General features: G+C 41.8%; 1 protein-coding gene across 3 annotated transcripts in view; it reads left to right on the forward strand.

Moving 5' to 3' along the window:
- UGGT2 (UDP-glucose glycoprotein glucosyltransferase 2) overlaps nt 1-16,167 on the forward strand; it is a 244,554-nt gene that overhangs the window by 222,685 nt on the left and 5,702 nt on the right. For all 3 annotated transcript variants that reach the window (XM_045009671.1, XM_045009679.1, XM_045009688.1), the window contains 2 exons: nt 8,588-8,704; nt 11,172-11,316. In XM_045009671.1, the coding sequence (XP_044865606.1) occupies nt 8,588-8,704; nt 11,172-11,316 (262 nt within the window). The remainder of the gene's footprint in view (nt 1-8,587; nt 8,705-11,171; nt 11,317-16,167) is intronic.

Here is a 16,167-nt window from a genome sequence, read left to right on the forward strand (position 1 = left end):
AGGGGAAGGCAGGTGGGTCTGGAATAGACATGAGCAATACATCTCAAAGAACAACAGTTACAAGAAGGTGAATAACAGTTTTTTCTTCTTCGAGTGCCCAAAGAATGGGCCGTGAGAGCCAGGGCTGGAACTTTGGCTAATTTGTAGCAGGTGCAGATGCAGAAGGTAATCCACAATGAGATCCTCTGTGGCAAGACTGGGAGACCTTTCATATGGTCAGCCACTGCCACATATAGCTGTTTTGACTTCCGGAACAGCTTCATGTGTTCGATGTAAAAAGCGAGTGCCTGTCGAATGTCCGGAGAGTGGAGCCTTCCCTCTTGGCTGCTCACATGAGGTTTAGGGTAGAACACAGGCAGGAAAATATCCTGATTGGAGTGAAATTGGGACACAACCTTTGGAAGAAAAGCCGAGGGAGGCCTAAGCTGCACCTTGTCCTTGAAGAAGACCATGTATGGAGGGTCAGAAGTGAGGGCCTTAAATTCCAAGACCCTCCTTGCTGAAGTAATGGCAACTAGAAAGACAACCTTCCATGATAGATACAGGAGCGAGCAGGTTGCCAATGGTTCAAATGGAGGTCCCATCAGTTTGGAACTAACCAGGTTGAGATCCCACACAGGGATCAGCTGCCGAACCTGTGGGTTAAGATGCTCCAGGCCCTTGAAGAAGTGGCCAACCATGGGGTTGGCAAAGACGGAGTACCCGGCTGCTACCAGATGGAATGCAGAGATAGCTGCCAGGTACACATTGATGGAACAAACAGCCAGACCTTGCTGCTTGAGGTGTAACAAGTACTCCAGGATGACAGGAATGGGGGCCTGCAACGATGGAGAACAGCCCTGGGAACACCAGGTCCCAAACCTTTTCCACTTTGCCAGATAGGTGGCCCTAGTGGAGGGCTTCCTGCTACCGTGGAGAACTTCCCTCACCAACTCTGAGCACATGAGTTCCATGGGATTTAGCCATGAAGTGGAGAGACTGGAGGTTTGGGTGACTAAGGCGACTATGGTCCTGGGTGATCAGGTCCAGGAACAGTGGTGGTAACGTGATCAGAGTGTCCACTGAAAGTTCCATGGATATGTGGAAGTAAGCATCCTTGACATCGAGGGCGGCCTGCCAGTCTCCTGGATTGAGAGACGGAATAATTGAGTTCAAGGAGACCATGCAGAACTTCAACTTCTTCATGAATCTGTTGAGGCCTCGTAGATCGAGGATGGGTCAGGGACCCCCTTTTGGCTTTGGGGATTAGGAAATAGCCGGAGTAGAATCCCTTGCCCTTTAGCTCCTGAGGTACCTCCTCCACTGCCCCTGCTGTGAGGAGAATCTACACCTCCTGTACAAGGAAATGCTCATGAGAGAGGTCCCTGAAGAGGGACAGGGACGTGGGGATGGGAGGAAGGGAAAGAGTAGAATTGGAGAGAATAGCCCACTTCTACTATGTAAAGAACCCAGCGGTCTGATGTTATTTGGGACCAAGCATGGTAGAAGTGGGATAGACTATTCAGGAAATGGGTGAGGATCTGGTCCATAGTCTGGTACGTTGTCCTGGGCACACCTTCAAAAGGCCTGATTAGAGACCAAAGAAGTGCACATCTGGCCCTGGTTGGATGAGGGCTGGGACTGCTTGTGCCTACTGTTCCTACCGTGCTTCCTAGAGAAGTTCTGTCTAGAATGTGGCAGCTCGGGACACTGAGAGGGCTGCAGCTTAGTGTTTCCACTGAGTAGCCGGAGTATGGACCCCCAGCGACTTCAGTGTAGCCCTCGAGTCTTTAGGGCTATGTAGCCTAGAGTCAGTCTGCTCTGAAAACTGGCCCACCCCATCAAATGGCAGGTCCTGGAGGGTCTGGTGTACCTTGGGTGGCAGCCCCGAGGCCTGCAGCCATGAGCTGTGCCTCATGGCGATACCGGAGGACAAGGTGCGCGCTGCTGAGTCCACAGCATCCAGTGAGGCCTGTAACGAGGTCCATGCCACTGCCTTACCCTCCTCAACTAAAGCCCCAAACTCCTCCCTGGACTCCGCAGGTACCAGCTCTCTGAACTTCAACACGGAGTTCCAGGAGTTAAAGATAGACTCCTGTCCTGCGTCCAGTGCCGCTTCTGTGGCTCCGGAGAGTGAGACTGGTGCCGGGTAGATTCTACTGGCTTTGGTGCCGGGGAGCAACGGTGCCGAGGATCTCTGTGCCCAGAGTCTTTCCACTTCTCTAACGGAGGCTGGAGCACTCCGCACCGACAATCTCTGCGCTGGGTCCTGCTGCCCCTAGGCAGGCTACGGTGTCAGTGCCGCCTCCATAAGGAGCTGTTTTAAACAAAAGTCCTGCTCCTTTTTAGTTCTGGGATGGAACCCTTTGCAAATCTTGCACCAGTCCGTCTCGTGTGCCTCCCCCAGACACTTGAGACAAGAGTCGTGGGGGGTCGCCTGTTGGCATGGGCTTGTGGCAAGACTTGCAGGGCTTGAAACCTTTGGATCGAGGCATGACCTGAGCCCCAAGGGAAGAATAGAAAGGTGGGGGGGGGGAAGAACCCCCCACTCCTAAATTACTAACTTAACTATAAACTACACACATTATGAAAACTGGAGTACTTGTGGCACCTTAGAGACTAACAAATTTAAGTACTCCTGTTCTTTTTGCAGATACAGACTAGCATGGCTGCTACTCTGAAACCTGACATTATAAAAACTACAACTATTAACAACTATACACAAAGCTAGAAGAATAAGCTGAGTACTGGCAAGAGCAAGCTACTGCAGTTCCAACAACCATCACTGGGGGTAAGAAGGAGGCGTCAGGTCAACAGGGTCATATATTGAGCGCCATGGAGGAGCCACTCCAGGGTGCTCCACAGCCAAACCCGATGGGTGCTGCTAGGCGAAAAACTTTCTGATGACTGTGCATGCATCACGCATACACCTAACTGGAATCGACATGAGCAAGCATTTGAAGAAGAACGCAAGTTACTGGACATTCTGCAGTCAGCAATGCCAACCAAAATTGTGCTACCTGTCAGAGAGATGCTTTCAGATCTGGCAGAGACTGTTCAGCAGACTCCAGCAATAGTAACACCAACTTGCAAATGGGCTGGTAAAAAATATGTCCCCACCAAGGGCTCTGAATTTTTATTTCCTCACTCACCACCGAATTCTCAGAATATAAGAACGGCCATACTGGGTCAGACCAAACGTCCATCTAACCCAGTATCCTGTCTTACGACAGTGGTCAGTGCCAGGTGCCCCAGAGGGAATGAACAGAACAGGTAATCAAGTGAACCATCCCCTGTCGCCCATTCCCAGCTTCTGGCAAACAAAGGCTGGAAACACCATCCCTATCCATTCTGGCTAATAGCCATTGATTGACCTATCCTCCATGAACTTATCTAGTTCTTTTTTGAACCCTGACATAGTCTTGGCCTTCACAGCATCCTCTGGCAAAGAGTTCCACAGGTTTACTGTACTGTGTGGAGAAATACTTCCTTCTGATTGTTTTAAACCTGCTGCCTATTTCATTTGGTGACCCCTAGTTCTGATATTATGAGAAGGAGTAAATAACACTTCCCTATTTACTTTCTCCACACCAGTTGTGATTTTATAGACCTCAATCATATTCCCCCCTTATTCATCTCTTTTCCAAGCTGATATGTCTTATCTATCCCTTTCTTAACAATTCCCATCATTCTGTTAGCTTCTTTGACTGCTGCTGCACATTGAGTGGATGTTTTCAGAGAACTATCCACAATGACTCCAAGATCTTTCTTGAGTGGTAACAGCTGATCTAGACCCCATTGTTTTAGATGTATTGTTGGAATTATGTTTTCCAATGTGCATTATTTTGTGTTTATTAACATTGAATTTCATCTGCCATTTTGTTGCTCAGTCACCCAGTCTTGTGAGATCCCTGTGTAACTCTCTGCAGTCTGATTTGGACTTAAGTATCTTGAATAGTTTTGTATCATCTGCAAATTTTGCCACCTCACTGTTTACTCCTTTTTCCAGATCATTTATGAATATGCTGAATAGTACTGGTCCCAGTACAGACCCCTGGGGGACACCACTATTTATCTCTGTCCATTCTGAAAACTGACCATTTAGTCTTACCCTTTGTTTCCTGTCTTTTAACTAGTTACTGATCCATGAGAGGGCCTTCCCTCTAATCCTATGACAACTTAACTTTGCTTAAGATCCAGGGACATTGTCTAAGGCTTTCTGAAAATCTGAGTATACCATATCCACTGGATCCCTCTTGCCCACATGGTTGTTGACCCCCTCAAAGAACTGAATCATTAGGCATGATTTTCCTTTACGAAAACCATGTTGACTCTTCCCCAACAAATCGTGTTCATATATGTGTCTGCTAATTTTTTTCTTTACTATAGTTTCAACCAATTTGCCAGGTACCGAAGTTAGGCTTACTGGCCTGTACTTGCCTGGATCACCTCTGGACCCCTTTTTAAAAATTGGTGTCACACTAGCTGTCGTCCAATCATGTGGTACAGAAGCTCATAGACTCATAGACTTTAAGGTCAGAAGGGACCATTATGATCTTCTAGTCTGATCTCCTGCACAACGCAGGCCACAGAATATCACCCACCCACTCCTGTAACAAACCCCTAACCTATGTCTGAGCTAATGAAGTCCTCAACTTGTGGTTTAAAGACTTCAAGGTGCAGAGAATCCTCCAGCAAGTGACCCATGCCCCACGCTGCAGAGGAAGGCAAAAAAAAACCTAGGGCTTCTGCCAATCTGCCCTGGAGGAAAATTCCTTCCCGACCCCAAATATGGTGATCAGCTAAACCCTGAGCATGTGGGCAAGACTCACCAGCCACCTAATTCTCTTGCAGTGGATGCTGTGAATGAGAGGGGTTGGCAGCAATTCTTGAGGGCTACCCCCCTATGCCAAGGATCAGAAGTTACTGGGTCTCTTTCGTACTTCACCACCACCTTGCAGTTCTGGATTGCAAACTTTCAGGTGACCATGGCCAAATAGAACTTTACTAATTACAACAAGCTCATGGCCTTTACTGAAGATCTGCCACATGACTGCAGGGAACAATTCCAGTCTATTCTTGCAGAGAGTCAGCTGTTTTGGATGGTTATTGAGCAGAACCCATTATCATGGATGCATATCTTCTCAGATGCTGGTTGAAGCATGAAGGGACATATGAAACTTTAGTGCATCTGGCACTAAATTTATGACTAAACTCCTTGGGGGAGAATTGTATGTCTCCTGTTCTGTTTTACCCGCATTCTGCTGTATATTTCATGTTATAGCAGTCTCGGATGATGACGTGCTGTTTGTTTTAAGAACACTTTCACAGCAGATTTGACAAAACGCAAAGGAGGTACCAATGTGAGCTTTCTAAAGATAGCTACATCACTTGACCCAAGGTTTAAGAATCTGAAATGCCTTCCAAAATCTGAGAGGGACAAGTGTGTGCTTTCAGAAGTCTTAAAAGAGCAACCCCCATGATGCGGAAACTACAGAACCCGAACCACCAAAAAAGAAAATCAACCTTCTGCTGGTGGCATCTGACTGACTCAGATGATTAAAATGAACCTGGCTGTTACAACAGTTATTTCTTTTTGCCATGAGTTTTTTCTTTTACTTGACCTTCTAGAAGTATTAAGGCAGTTATTATAAATAAGGTATTCCTCAAAAAGGATAACCACTTGAATTGACTTTTATGTTTATTAACACAACTTCAGTAATCTGTTTTAAACCATGCAACTGGTGAATAGCTATCTATATGCCACTACCCTTCTAATCTTTATAACCTTGTGGCACCCTCCATTTGTACATTCACAAACTTCTTTTCACTCAAGAATTCTGATTCCATTTAGAAAGTCAGTGAGGTGCAGTAGAGGAACAATCTTGGTTTCACTTGAATTTGAGATGGTAATGGTCCCAAGTTCGTGGAACTTTTTTTGCAAAATAGCAAACATTTAAATTTAAATTTAAGTTAATATGTAAGTAAGTATCTTGATACTTGACGCAGACTTAGTATAATCTTTCCATGTTATTGTCTAAACACACCAAGTAATTTTAGATACATTTTTTAAAATGCATTAGATCTTTTACAGATTGAGTACAAATATGTTACTTTATTCTCTCCTGTTTATAATACATTATGAATTGTCAAGAAAACAAAAATATTTATGACTATAGTAGTGCTTGGATATTGAGATTTACTTTTTCAAATATAAACACAGTGGGTATGTGCAAAATTGCTTATCAGCAGATGCAACAGTTGCATCTATATTTTTTTAACTTTGGACCCGAATATCTGAAGATATATTGTGCAAGGTTGGCTTTGTAATTTTGGGTGATATCACACTTATTCTTAGATTCTGTTCCTTATACACAACAAACCATGGGCGTTAGCATCATTAGTTATATGCATTATCTGCACCACATATATATTAGTATGCATTAAGCCCAAATATTATAGCTGTTATATAGCCTAAATTGGCCTACACCTTTACTATAATCGTGTTCTCTTATGCTAAGTGCCCCCATAACACCTTGCATTAGTTGAAGTAAGATTTGACTTAAGTTGATAGGAAAATTGTCAGGATCAGGACATATGATTATTTTACTATAGCAATAGTCAGGGATTTATTCTCACAGGCCAGTACTGTAGTGTTCCAAATGAAGAGGACAAAACGTGATTGTTCTACCCCTTGTACAAACCAAGAAGTTGACTTCACACCCCTTGCTACTTGGAATGAATGTGTTCAGAACAAAGAGATAAGGGGTACACAGTGGTACCAGAAAAAAAAGGTAGAAAGCTGATTGGTTAAATCTAGTTTCACATGACGTATACAGTACCATTTATTTGTAAACAGGTAGAGTATAAAAAGGTGACTTTAGGGATGTAACTTTGGGAACACACCTTCTGTATAAGGTGAATGTTAACATGCTGCATGAGACAGCTTCCCTGAGACTGGTATCATAGAACCTTTTTCCTGTGCTATATTATTATTGGTTTATAGCAATACACCTAACTGGTTATTTGGTCTCAAGTATAGTTCATAAAGAACCAACGTGCGATCAAGCAATTGACTGTACAGTTTATCAACCATAGGCATCTGCAACCCATTGTGTAAAGATGGGTTAAAAACAAGGAAATTTGAGTTAGGAGAAGAGCATAGGAAAGACTTTTATTACTTTTACCTTTTTCAAAATAGCACTCTGGAGTCTGCCTTTCTTTTAAAAAATAAAATAAAAAGTAAATTTTTATTTAGACAAATTAGAGGATTGGGCCAAAAGAAATATGATGAGGTTCAACAAGGACAAGTGCAGAGTCCTGCACTTAGGATGGAAGAATCCCATGCACTGCTAGAGACTAGGGACCAAATGGCTGGGCAGCAGTTCTGCAGAAAAGGACCTAGGGGTTACGGTGGACGAAAAGCTGAATATGAGTCAACAGTGTGCCCTTGTTGCCAAGAAGGCTAATGGCATTTTGGGTTGTATAAGTAGGGGCATTTCCAGCAGATCGAGGGACGTGATCATTCCCCTCTATTCAGCACTGGTGAGGCCTCATTTGGAGTACTGTGTCCAGTTTTGGGCCCCACACTACAAGAAGGATGTGGATAAATTGGAGAGAGTCCAGCGGAGGGCACCAAAAATGATTAGGGGGCTGGAGCACATGACTTATGAGGAGAGGCTGAGGGAACTGAGATTGTTTAGCCTGCAGAAGAGAAGAATGAGGGGGGATTTGATAGCTGCTTTCAACTACCTGAAAGGGGGTTCCAAAGAGGATGGATCTAGACTGTTCTCAGTGGTAGAAGATGACAGAACAAGGAGTAATGGTCTCAAATTGCAGAGGGGGAGGTTTAGGTTGGACATTAGGAAAAACTTTTTCACTAGTAGGGTGGTGAAGAACTGGAATGGGTTACCTAGGGAGGTGGTGGAATCTCCTTCCTTAGAGGTTTTTAAGGTCAGGCTTGACAAAGCCCTGGCTGGGATGATTTAGTTTGGTTTGGTCCTGCTTTGGGCAGGGGGTTGGACTAGATGACCTCCTGAGGTCCCTTCCAACCCTGAGATTCTATGATTCTATGATAAATGGGTTGTAGAATGCAGTATTAGCATTTTTCTCTTGGAAGAATTTTAAGAAAAATAGTTTTGGACGTTTGGGGAATGGGAAGTGATTCAGTTATGCTTTGATAATTTCACAGGACCTAATTCTACAACCTTTATATTGAGTAGCACTTACTGTGAATAAGGTTGCTGAAGCAGACCCATAAATATCAGGTAGAAGCAGCATCACTTGCATCAAATATCAGAATATGAATTGAATAAGAGAAGACCACACATTATGGCAATACAAGGAAGACCTCCGTACTCATATTGTAATTAAGCGATGGGACTGGATACCAAAGACTAGCAGTTATTAACCAATTTGAAAAACAAATAGACAAACACAGAGAGAGAAACTTAGAGAATAAAAATACTTCATAGAAATAAAAACAGAGAGAGGTGTTCTCTGCTGTCTCCTTCAAGTAGTAGTGCTATAATTCAGTTTTTGGTAACTGGTTATTAGCATATCAAAATTCAGGGTTACTAATTTTGTGATTTGTTACGTAATTATGCAGGATCTTCCCAATAATATGATTCATCAGTTGGCCATTAAGTCTCTCCCTCAAGAATGGCTCTGGTGTGAAACCTGGTGTAACGATGAATCAAAGAAAAAGGCTAAAACAATTGATTTGGTAAGTCAATTAAGAGTTAATGAAAATGTCATTTTATTAACCCAAGTTTCTTCAATTTTCACAAGATATGAAATTTAGCTCTGTATTCATATACAAGACCCTGTCAGTTCTGATGGCTACTGGTTTTACCATCACCCACTGAGTGACATGGAGGCAGCTGTGCTGGAAAGTTCTGCAACACAGACTCCCCTTGTATAAGTGGTTGAAGGACAGTAATATGCCTCCATTCCTCTCAGAGCAGATTACAAGAATAGCTCTCTTCCCAATTTTTTGCTTAATTTGCAGTTTCAGCTTTGGAGGCTGCTGGGCTGTACTGGATAATAATAGCAAGCTCTTTTCCCCACTGTCCTATATAGTTTCCCTCTCCTTCCCCTATCCTCAAGCAAACAATAGAACTATGGTAAGGTATTTGAAAGGTTAAGTGTAGCTGGTCCCTGTGTGCCAGTACTACACTCCCTCTGTAGCACAGAAAGGCTCAGCCTCCTTTTGAGGAGTATTACCAGTGAGCCTTTAATCCTCAGTCAGCCTAAACAGTACAGATGAGTTGGGAAGATAAGAAGAGACTTGTTAGGCATAATTTGAGGGAGATATTCCATATTGGGGGGGGAAAAGGAGGAAAAAACATATTTCTGGAACATTGATTTTAAACAATAGCAATTTATTGGAAACTGTAAGGATTTGGAATGTTGGATTAAGTTCTAGAGAGATGAATTGGTGGCAGAATGCAGGTCAAATGATGAAAAGAACTTGATAGATAAATTATGAAATCATTCATATATCTATCATATGAGTATTACTTTAACTTATGGGGGGGTATGCACACCCATGTATACAACATACTATGAAAACTGTGTGTAGAGAAGGGCTTGGACGCGGGAGAGAAAAATGTTCTTTACCTGTAACTTATTTCTGAAGGCATATGTTTTGCAGTCTTGACCCACCGTGATCTCAGATTATAGAGCCAGGCATAGTTGTTCTGAAGAATAATAATCATTTGGTGTCTGTTACCAAAGGTTTATTGTGTATATTTTGTAGCTTTCATACCATTTTTGCTTTTATTGGAGTAAGCTGTTGTGAGGAGCCCTTGGTTGGTGGAAATCGGCTGTAACCACTTCTAGGATTACTTATAGAATTGGTTGGAACATTTTTGTCAAAACAAAATTTTGCCAAAGAATTAGGGGGAGGCAGAAGTTGTGAATATTTTTTCCATTATTTGACCATCTCTAATTATGAGACATAATATTTGAGAATAGAAATGCACAGGAAGTGACCAAATGTTTATTCCCTAACACTATGAAAGTAAAAAAGATGCCACACTACTCTGTGCTTAGTTCAGATCTTCCTGGGAATAGATGAGTTTTTGTGTGAGAGAGCTTATTTATGCCTTACCTCACTCATGTTGATTTAATTTATATAAAGTTTTGGGTTTATTTTGCTGATCCTTCTTCCCTTGTACCATCATGTAAGGATCAGTCATTATTCTTCAATTTTTTCCAATCCAAAGATCACAAAGTGGCCAGGGAAATCCTTTTTTTTTTTTCCATCAAGGTCTTATGTTGATCTGGCACATATATCTAAAGCATTAGAGTTCTTTTTAAATCAGTTTGAGTTAATTTATCAGTCTGACTATATGGTCTTTTTCCGTTTATCTTCACTTCCTAAATCCCTTTACCCAGCTAATCAATGTCTTTTGCAGACTCCACTAAAGAGAGTCTCATAGACTTAGATAGACAGACAGAGATCTTAGTTATCTAAAATCAGTGTATCAGTATATTCCTAATACTTGGCAATTCCTGAAGTAGCATTACAGTACCACTGGGCACTTGACAAAACATTTGATTATCTCTTCAAAGAGGAGCCCAATAGAAGTGAAAAGTATTTCAATTAAAATCGTTTAAATAACTATCAGATTTTGGTTTATAGACCATGTCATACTGTATGTTGCCCTTTAAGTGATTTGTAATGCTAACAGAATAGCTAATTAGGCATAAGGTAATTGAGAGAGATGAATGATTATATAGGAGACTGAAGACATTCCTATGGGCTAGTGACAGATGGTCCTGTTTATGAAATATAAAGAATGTTACCCTGATGTTTAGAATGACTAAAGAAGTAGTGACTGAAAGGTATGGTAAATAATAGTTCTATTGTGCTCTCCTGTACTGCAAAATATTAATAGGTGGATTTTTTGCCAATTTGCATAATAGTTATTTAATTTCTTTAAAACATTTAAAATTTGTTTTGGCATAGTTTGTTTTCCAGTGAATTAATAGTCCACATTGATTTAAAAAGGGATACATAGTGAAACACTCATTGTTGTCCTAGTCAGTGTTTAAGTTTGTAGCTAGTTTTAGCAGTGTTCTGTTTAGTGACCTGTTGTTTTTCCATCACTAACGCTGAAGAGAATACTTGTGTTTACTTAGAATGCTTGGTGTTTTTTCGAGAGTGATATATTTTATACTTGCAGTGCAATAACCCCAAAACCAAAGAACCCAAACTAAAGGCTGCATTGAGAATAGTCCCAGAATGGGTTCAGTATGACTCTGAAATACGAAAGCTAATAAAGCAAATAGAAAAAGGGAAGAAAAACTTGACTCAGTCTTCTCGAAAAGGTAAGAGAATAAGCTTTTTCACATGCATGTTTGTCTGATTTCTCATTGGCAATTTAAGCAAAGATTGGGGCTAGTATACATATGTATTGTGCCTTGAGTCATTCTCCGTTCTCTTGAGGAAGTTGTGTACATTGTATTAGCTACATGATGCCTTTGTGCCTAAAAACTACATTGAAAGGATAAAATCCCGGCCTTATTGAGGTCAGTGGCAACATTTACTTTGACTTCAGTAAGAACAGGACTTCATCCAAAATGTTTAACTTTGTGGTGTCCTCATTGGTGTCCTCAAAATTAAAACTTATTTGGGCAGCAATGATAGCCCAGTTTGAAATTTACTTCATAATCACTTGACTGTTGTTTTATTCTCTATAAAACATTTCTTGGTACTGTCTCTGGTGTAAATTCTATAGTATCTCAAAATACAGACTAATGAACAGAGTCAACTTTGTAAATGTATTATGAAGTGTGAGAGAGATCAAATTACACATAAAAACAGTTAAAATAATTAAGGTTGCAAAGTCAATCAGTCAAAAGTTAGGACATGCTTGTGCAATTTTAATTTGGCCCCATTGTTTATATGCATTATAGTATTTTTTCATTACATGATCATTTGGTATTTTTCAACACTATCCACGCCTCATGCAGTGAGCAGATTTCTTGGTGCTTGCTTATTAGCAACTGTTTAATATTTTGTTTTATCCTTATTGTTCAATATGTGGACCCAGGTCTTATTCACTGCACATGATTCAAACCCTGATCTGAAGACAGAATTATTAATTTCCTCATGGGCTTTTCTGTGGTGTCCATTACTGTAATATGAGTGCTTCAGAAATATTAATACTTTTTTTTCCACAATGCCTTTGTGAGGTAAGGGGATGCTATTATCCCCATTACTCATTACATTATATATTATGTTGTAATGTTCTTAGTGCACTTTAACATAATACTGTTTAAAATAACACTATGTTAAAGCTCACTAGGGAACAATTAGTGCTTACCAGTAGGGTCTACACTGACCAACTAATGCACAATCCATTACCACACTTTAGAAGAAACACCCCATAGTCCACATTATTGCTCCCTGTAGACAAGCCCTTAGATACAAGTAATCATTTCTGGTGTTTTTGCAGTATTTATGGGATAAACACTTTTTTTGTTGTCGGGATTGTTTTGTCAGTGTTTATTAGTTAAAACTGAAAATCAGAAGTCCTAATCATAATGCATATGCTACAAGGGGACTGAGTTAAGGTTACCTGTGCAACTTTACTATTGTTTTTCCTAGCTTTTGAGTGCTTGACTTTGCAACTTTAATAATCTTTTCACATAGATTTATATGTAATTTCTTAGCTTTTTAAAAAAGCAAACTGAAAAAAACCCAGAAATAATTCTTAGTGATTCTGCACATACACATCCCACTGTAGGTGTAGGTGCACCCAATGCACTTGAGTTGGAGATTTTTGTCAGCCGTACCATCAGGCAGCATGTGCACTTCTGCTGTCCTCATTCGCCAAGATGACAGTATAAAGGGGCATGACTGCAGCCTCCTTGTCAGTTCCGTCTTACCACCCATCTCTCTCTGATGCTCTTGGGCTTTGGTTAGCTAGCCTTTAGGGGACTTTTTTTTTATACTTGTAGCTTAATTTAATATTATTTTAGTGTAGTAAGTAAGTTCGTGAATTTATCTGGGATTTTACTGTGCAGAAATTCCCAAATTTCAAACAATGTGCCACATACAGGCCCATGATCTCTGTTAATAACAGGAACAAAAGTTCCCTAATCTGCTTAGATGAGGGACATGTGAAAAACAAATACCCTATTTGTACCTCCTTCCCAAAAAGAAAAGAAAAGGCGGGATTTCCGCCTTAAAGTACATCTTCCTTAGAAGGTAATGCATCCCTCTTCAGAGCCCAACCCTGACCATGAGAGGATAGACTGAGTTTATTCACAAGGAGTTCCCACCTGACTGCCTCAGCATATAAATCAAAATCTGGTGAGAAACATTGCTCATCATCTCCCATGGACTTCTCAAAGTGCACAAAACTCTCCTCACTCTCAGAGACTGCTACACTTTTGAAGGCTCATTCTTCCTCTCAGAAGAAAGCTCTGAAGAAGTCTTCCAGTGCCAAGTTGAGGTCTGGTCATAAGGCCTGATGCTCACCGGTACTGTCCAAGGCAGGACCATCAAGACTAATGTCTTCACCCCTACCAGAGAAATCTTCGACCCCACTACCGTCAACTCCAGCACCCCCGTGTCAGCGTTCGAGCACTTACTTCTGCTGGTGGTGCCACAGGCATTCTTTGTGGCAAAAGACCTTCTGTGTCTCCCTCTCCCAGACTCTTTGTTGCATTGTGCAGTTATAGTCTCAATGCCATCAACTTTACTATTACTGCCGGCACTGGCTGTTAGAGAATGATGAGCAGGTTGACCCAGAGGCGGATTGAGTAGGCATGCTTCTTTATTGCGGTACTTGTTCCCCTCAACCTAGTTGTTGAGTAAGCACTGAATTAATTACATCACACTCTTTTATCTATGTAAATACCTACATTCGCTACAACCCCCCAAAAACCCTTTTTAAGTAATAGAAACTCCCATACTATGATTAAACCTATCCCTATTGACTGATTACAGCATTAACATATTATACACACGTTTTTACCTTGAAAATACATTTCTTTGCAATAATTGTTGCTACAAGTTCCCTTAATCAGCAGTTCTCAGGGGAGGGAGGGAGGGGCCGTGATACCGAGCTTGTTTATGTAGCTGGGAAAGGAAGGGAGTGGGAGATAACACTTCTTTACACAAAAGTATCCTTTAGACAACTACATTTCTTATGCAGCTGCAACACTTCTTTATTCCCAGCAAGCTGAAGGGGAGGGCAAGAGATGACACTTATCTATCAAGTGAAGAAACGGTGCCTGCTTGTGACTCTACTCCCTAATACCATACCAACACACCAGCGGTTTCCCAGGTCTCTACTTAACCCTTACATATCCCAACACTATAAGCCCTGATGCTCACTGGCACTGTCCAAGGCAGCACCAGCAGGACCATCAAGACTAATGTCTTCACCCCTACTAGTGAAATCTTCGACCCCACTGCCGTCAACTCCAGCACCACCAGTGTCAGCGTTCAAGCACTTACTTCTGCTGTTGGTGCCACAGGCATTCTTTATGGCAAAAGACCTTCTGTGTCTCCCTGTCCCAGACTCTCCTTTGTTGGATTGTGCAGTTCTAGTCTCTATGGCCTCAACTTTACCATTACTGCCGGCGCTGGCATCTTCACTTACCACCACAGTTCCAGTAGTTCCATCCACTTTGTTGATGTATATTATTTTGGTTCCATTGACTCATCTGTCTGCATTTGAATTGCCTCATCCATCAGCACCATCAAATCCTTTGTCAACTTTTCGTACCCAACGGATATCACAGGGTGTCCCCAAGGCTGAGACCTCCTCTGATGCCTACAGGGACTGCTCCACAATTTACTGAGGATAGTTTTATTTCCTCCTCTTTGAACTCTGATCATGATAGACCCATATCTTCAATAGGTCATTTAGGTTGCCATACAGAAAATGTTGTAGAGCTTCCCCAACTCCAGAGCAAAATCATTATTATAGCAATGCCCCAGTATGGTGCCCTCCACTGTGGGCAATACAAAGACGACTGTCCTCAGCCTTACTGGCCTTCTTCAAAACCATGTAGGCCCCTGTCAACCACCAGTGCAGGAGAAAGTCACATTCTGTATCTGCGGCACCTAGAGAAGATCTTTCTCTAATCCTACAACCTCCCTTTTTATTTGTGCTCACAGAGAAAGAGGACACTAGGGAGAAACATCTACATATTTCCCTTTCCCTCATAGTTCTTCCTCTCTCCAGATGAGGCCATCACCCCAGAGTTGACATCACCTCCTCCTGAGGACTTTAAAGTTTTTCAGGACTTCATAAGTCAAGTGGCCACATCTCTGGAAATACAGGCAGAATTTGTGCAAGACAATCTGTACAAACTACTGGACATCTTGCAAACTCCTGCTCCTGGAAGGGTTGCCCTTCCCATTAAATAAGCCTTGCTGGAACCTGGAAAGACCCTTTGGCAGACTCAAGTCTCTATTCCACCCACTGCCAAATGGGTGGACAAAATATACCAAGTCCCCCAGAAAGAATCCAAGTATTTTTTTATGCATGCCATCCCAGACTCGTTAGAGCAGAAAATGAGCATTCAAGGCAGTCTCACCCTAAGACTACCCCGAAAGATAAGGAATATAAGAGACTAGATCTATATGGCAGAAAGTCTCAGCCTTCATATAAGGGTGTCAACTTAGGAGGCATTCTTGTCCAAATATACCTTTATTAACTGTAGAGCAATTCCACAACGTGTAGGAAAACTGCCTGAGGAATACAGGGATCATTTTTTGTCCATAATATCTAAAGGTCATCTCAGTGCGTACACATTCTTCCAAGCAGCTACCAACAAGTCAGATATCATGTCACATTTGATAGCCATTTCAATGAGAGATTCTTCTTGGTTGCAGGCCTCCAGCATCCCAAAAGAACCATAAAATACAATAGAAGATCTACTGTTCAAAGGTGCTAAGCTGTTCGCTGAAAAAACTGATGATGCAATGCGCACATTGAAAGACCTTCACATGGCCCTTTATTTGCTGGGTTTCTGTACCCCAGTGACAGAGGGGAAGCGGTTTAATCCCCAAATGCAGTACAGACCCTACCAGCAGCAGAGACCTCAGGATGCCTCAAGAAGAAGAACTGAGCCTCTCAGACATCGCCCATTGGCATCATGTGCAACAAGCTGTTCTCACCAGATTTTGGTGACTTCGAAACAGGCAGGATTAAAGGG

This window comes from Mauremys mutica, chromosome 1 (assembly GCF_020497125.1).
Source record: "Mauremys mutica isolate MM-2020 ecotype Southern chromosome 1, ASM2049712v1, whole genome shotgun sequence".
In the NCBI taxonomy this organism is placed as follows: Eukaryota; Metazoa; Chordata; order Testudines; family Geoemydidae; genus Mauremys; species Mauremys mutica.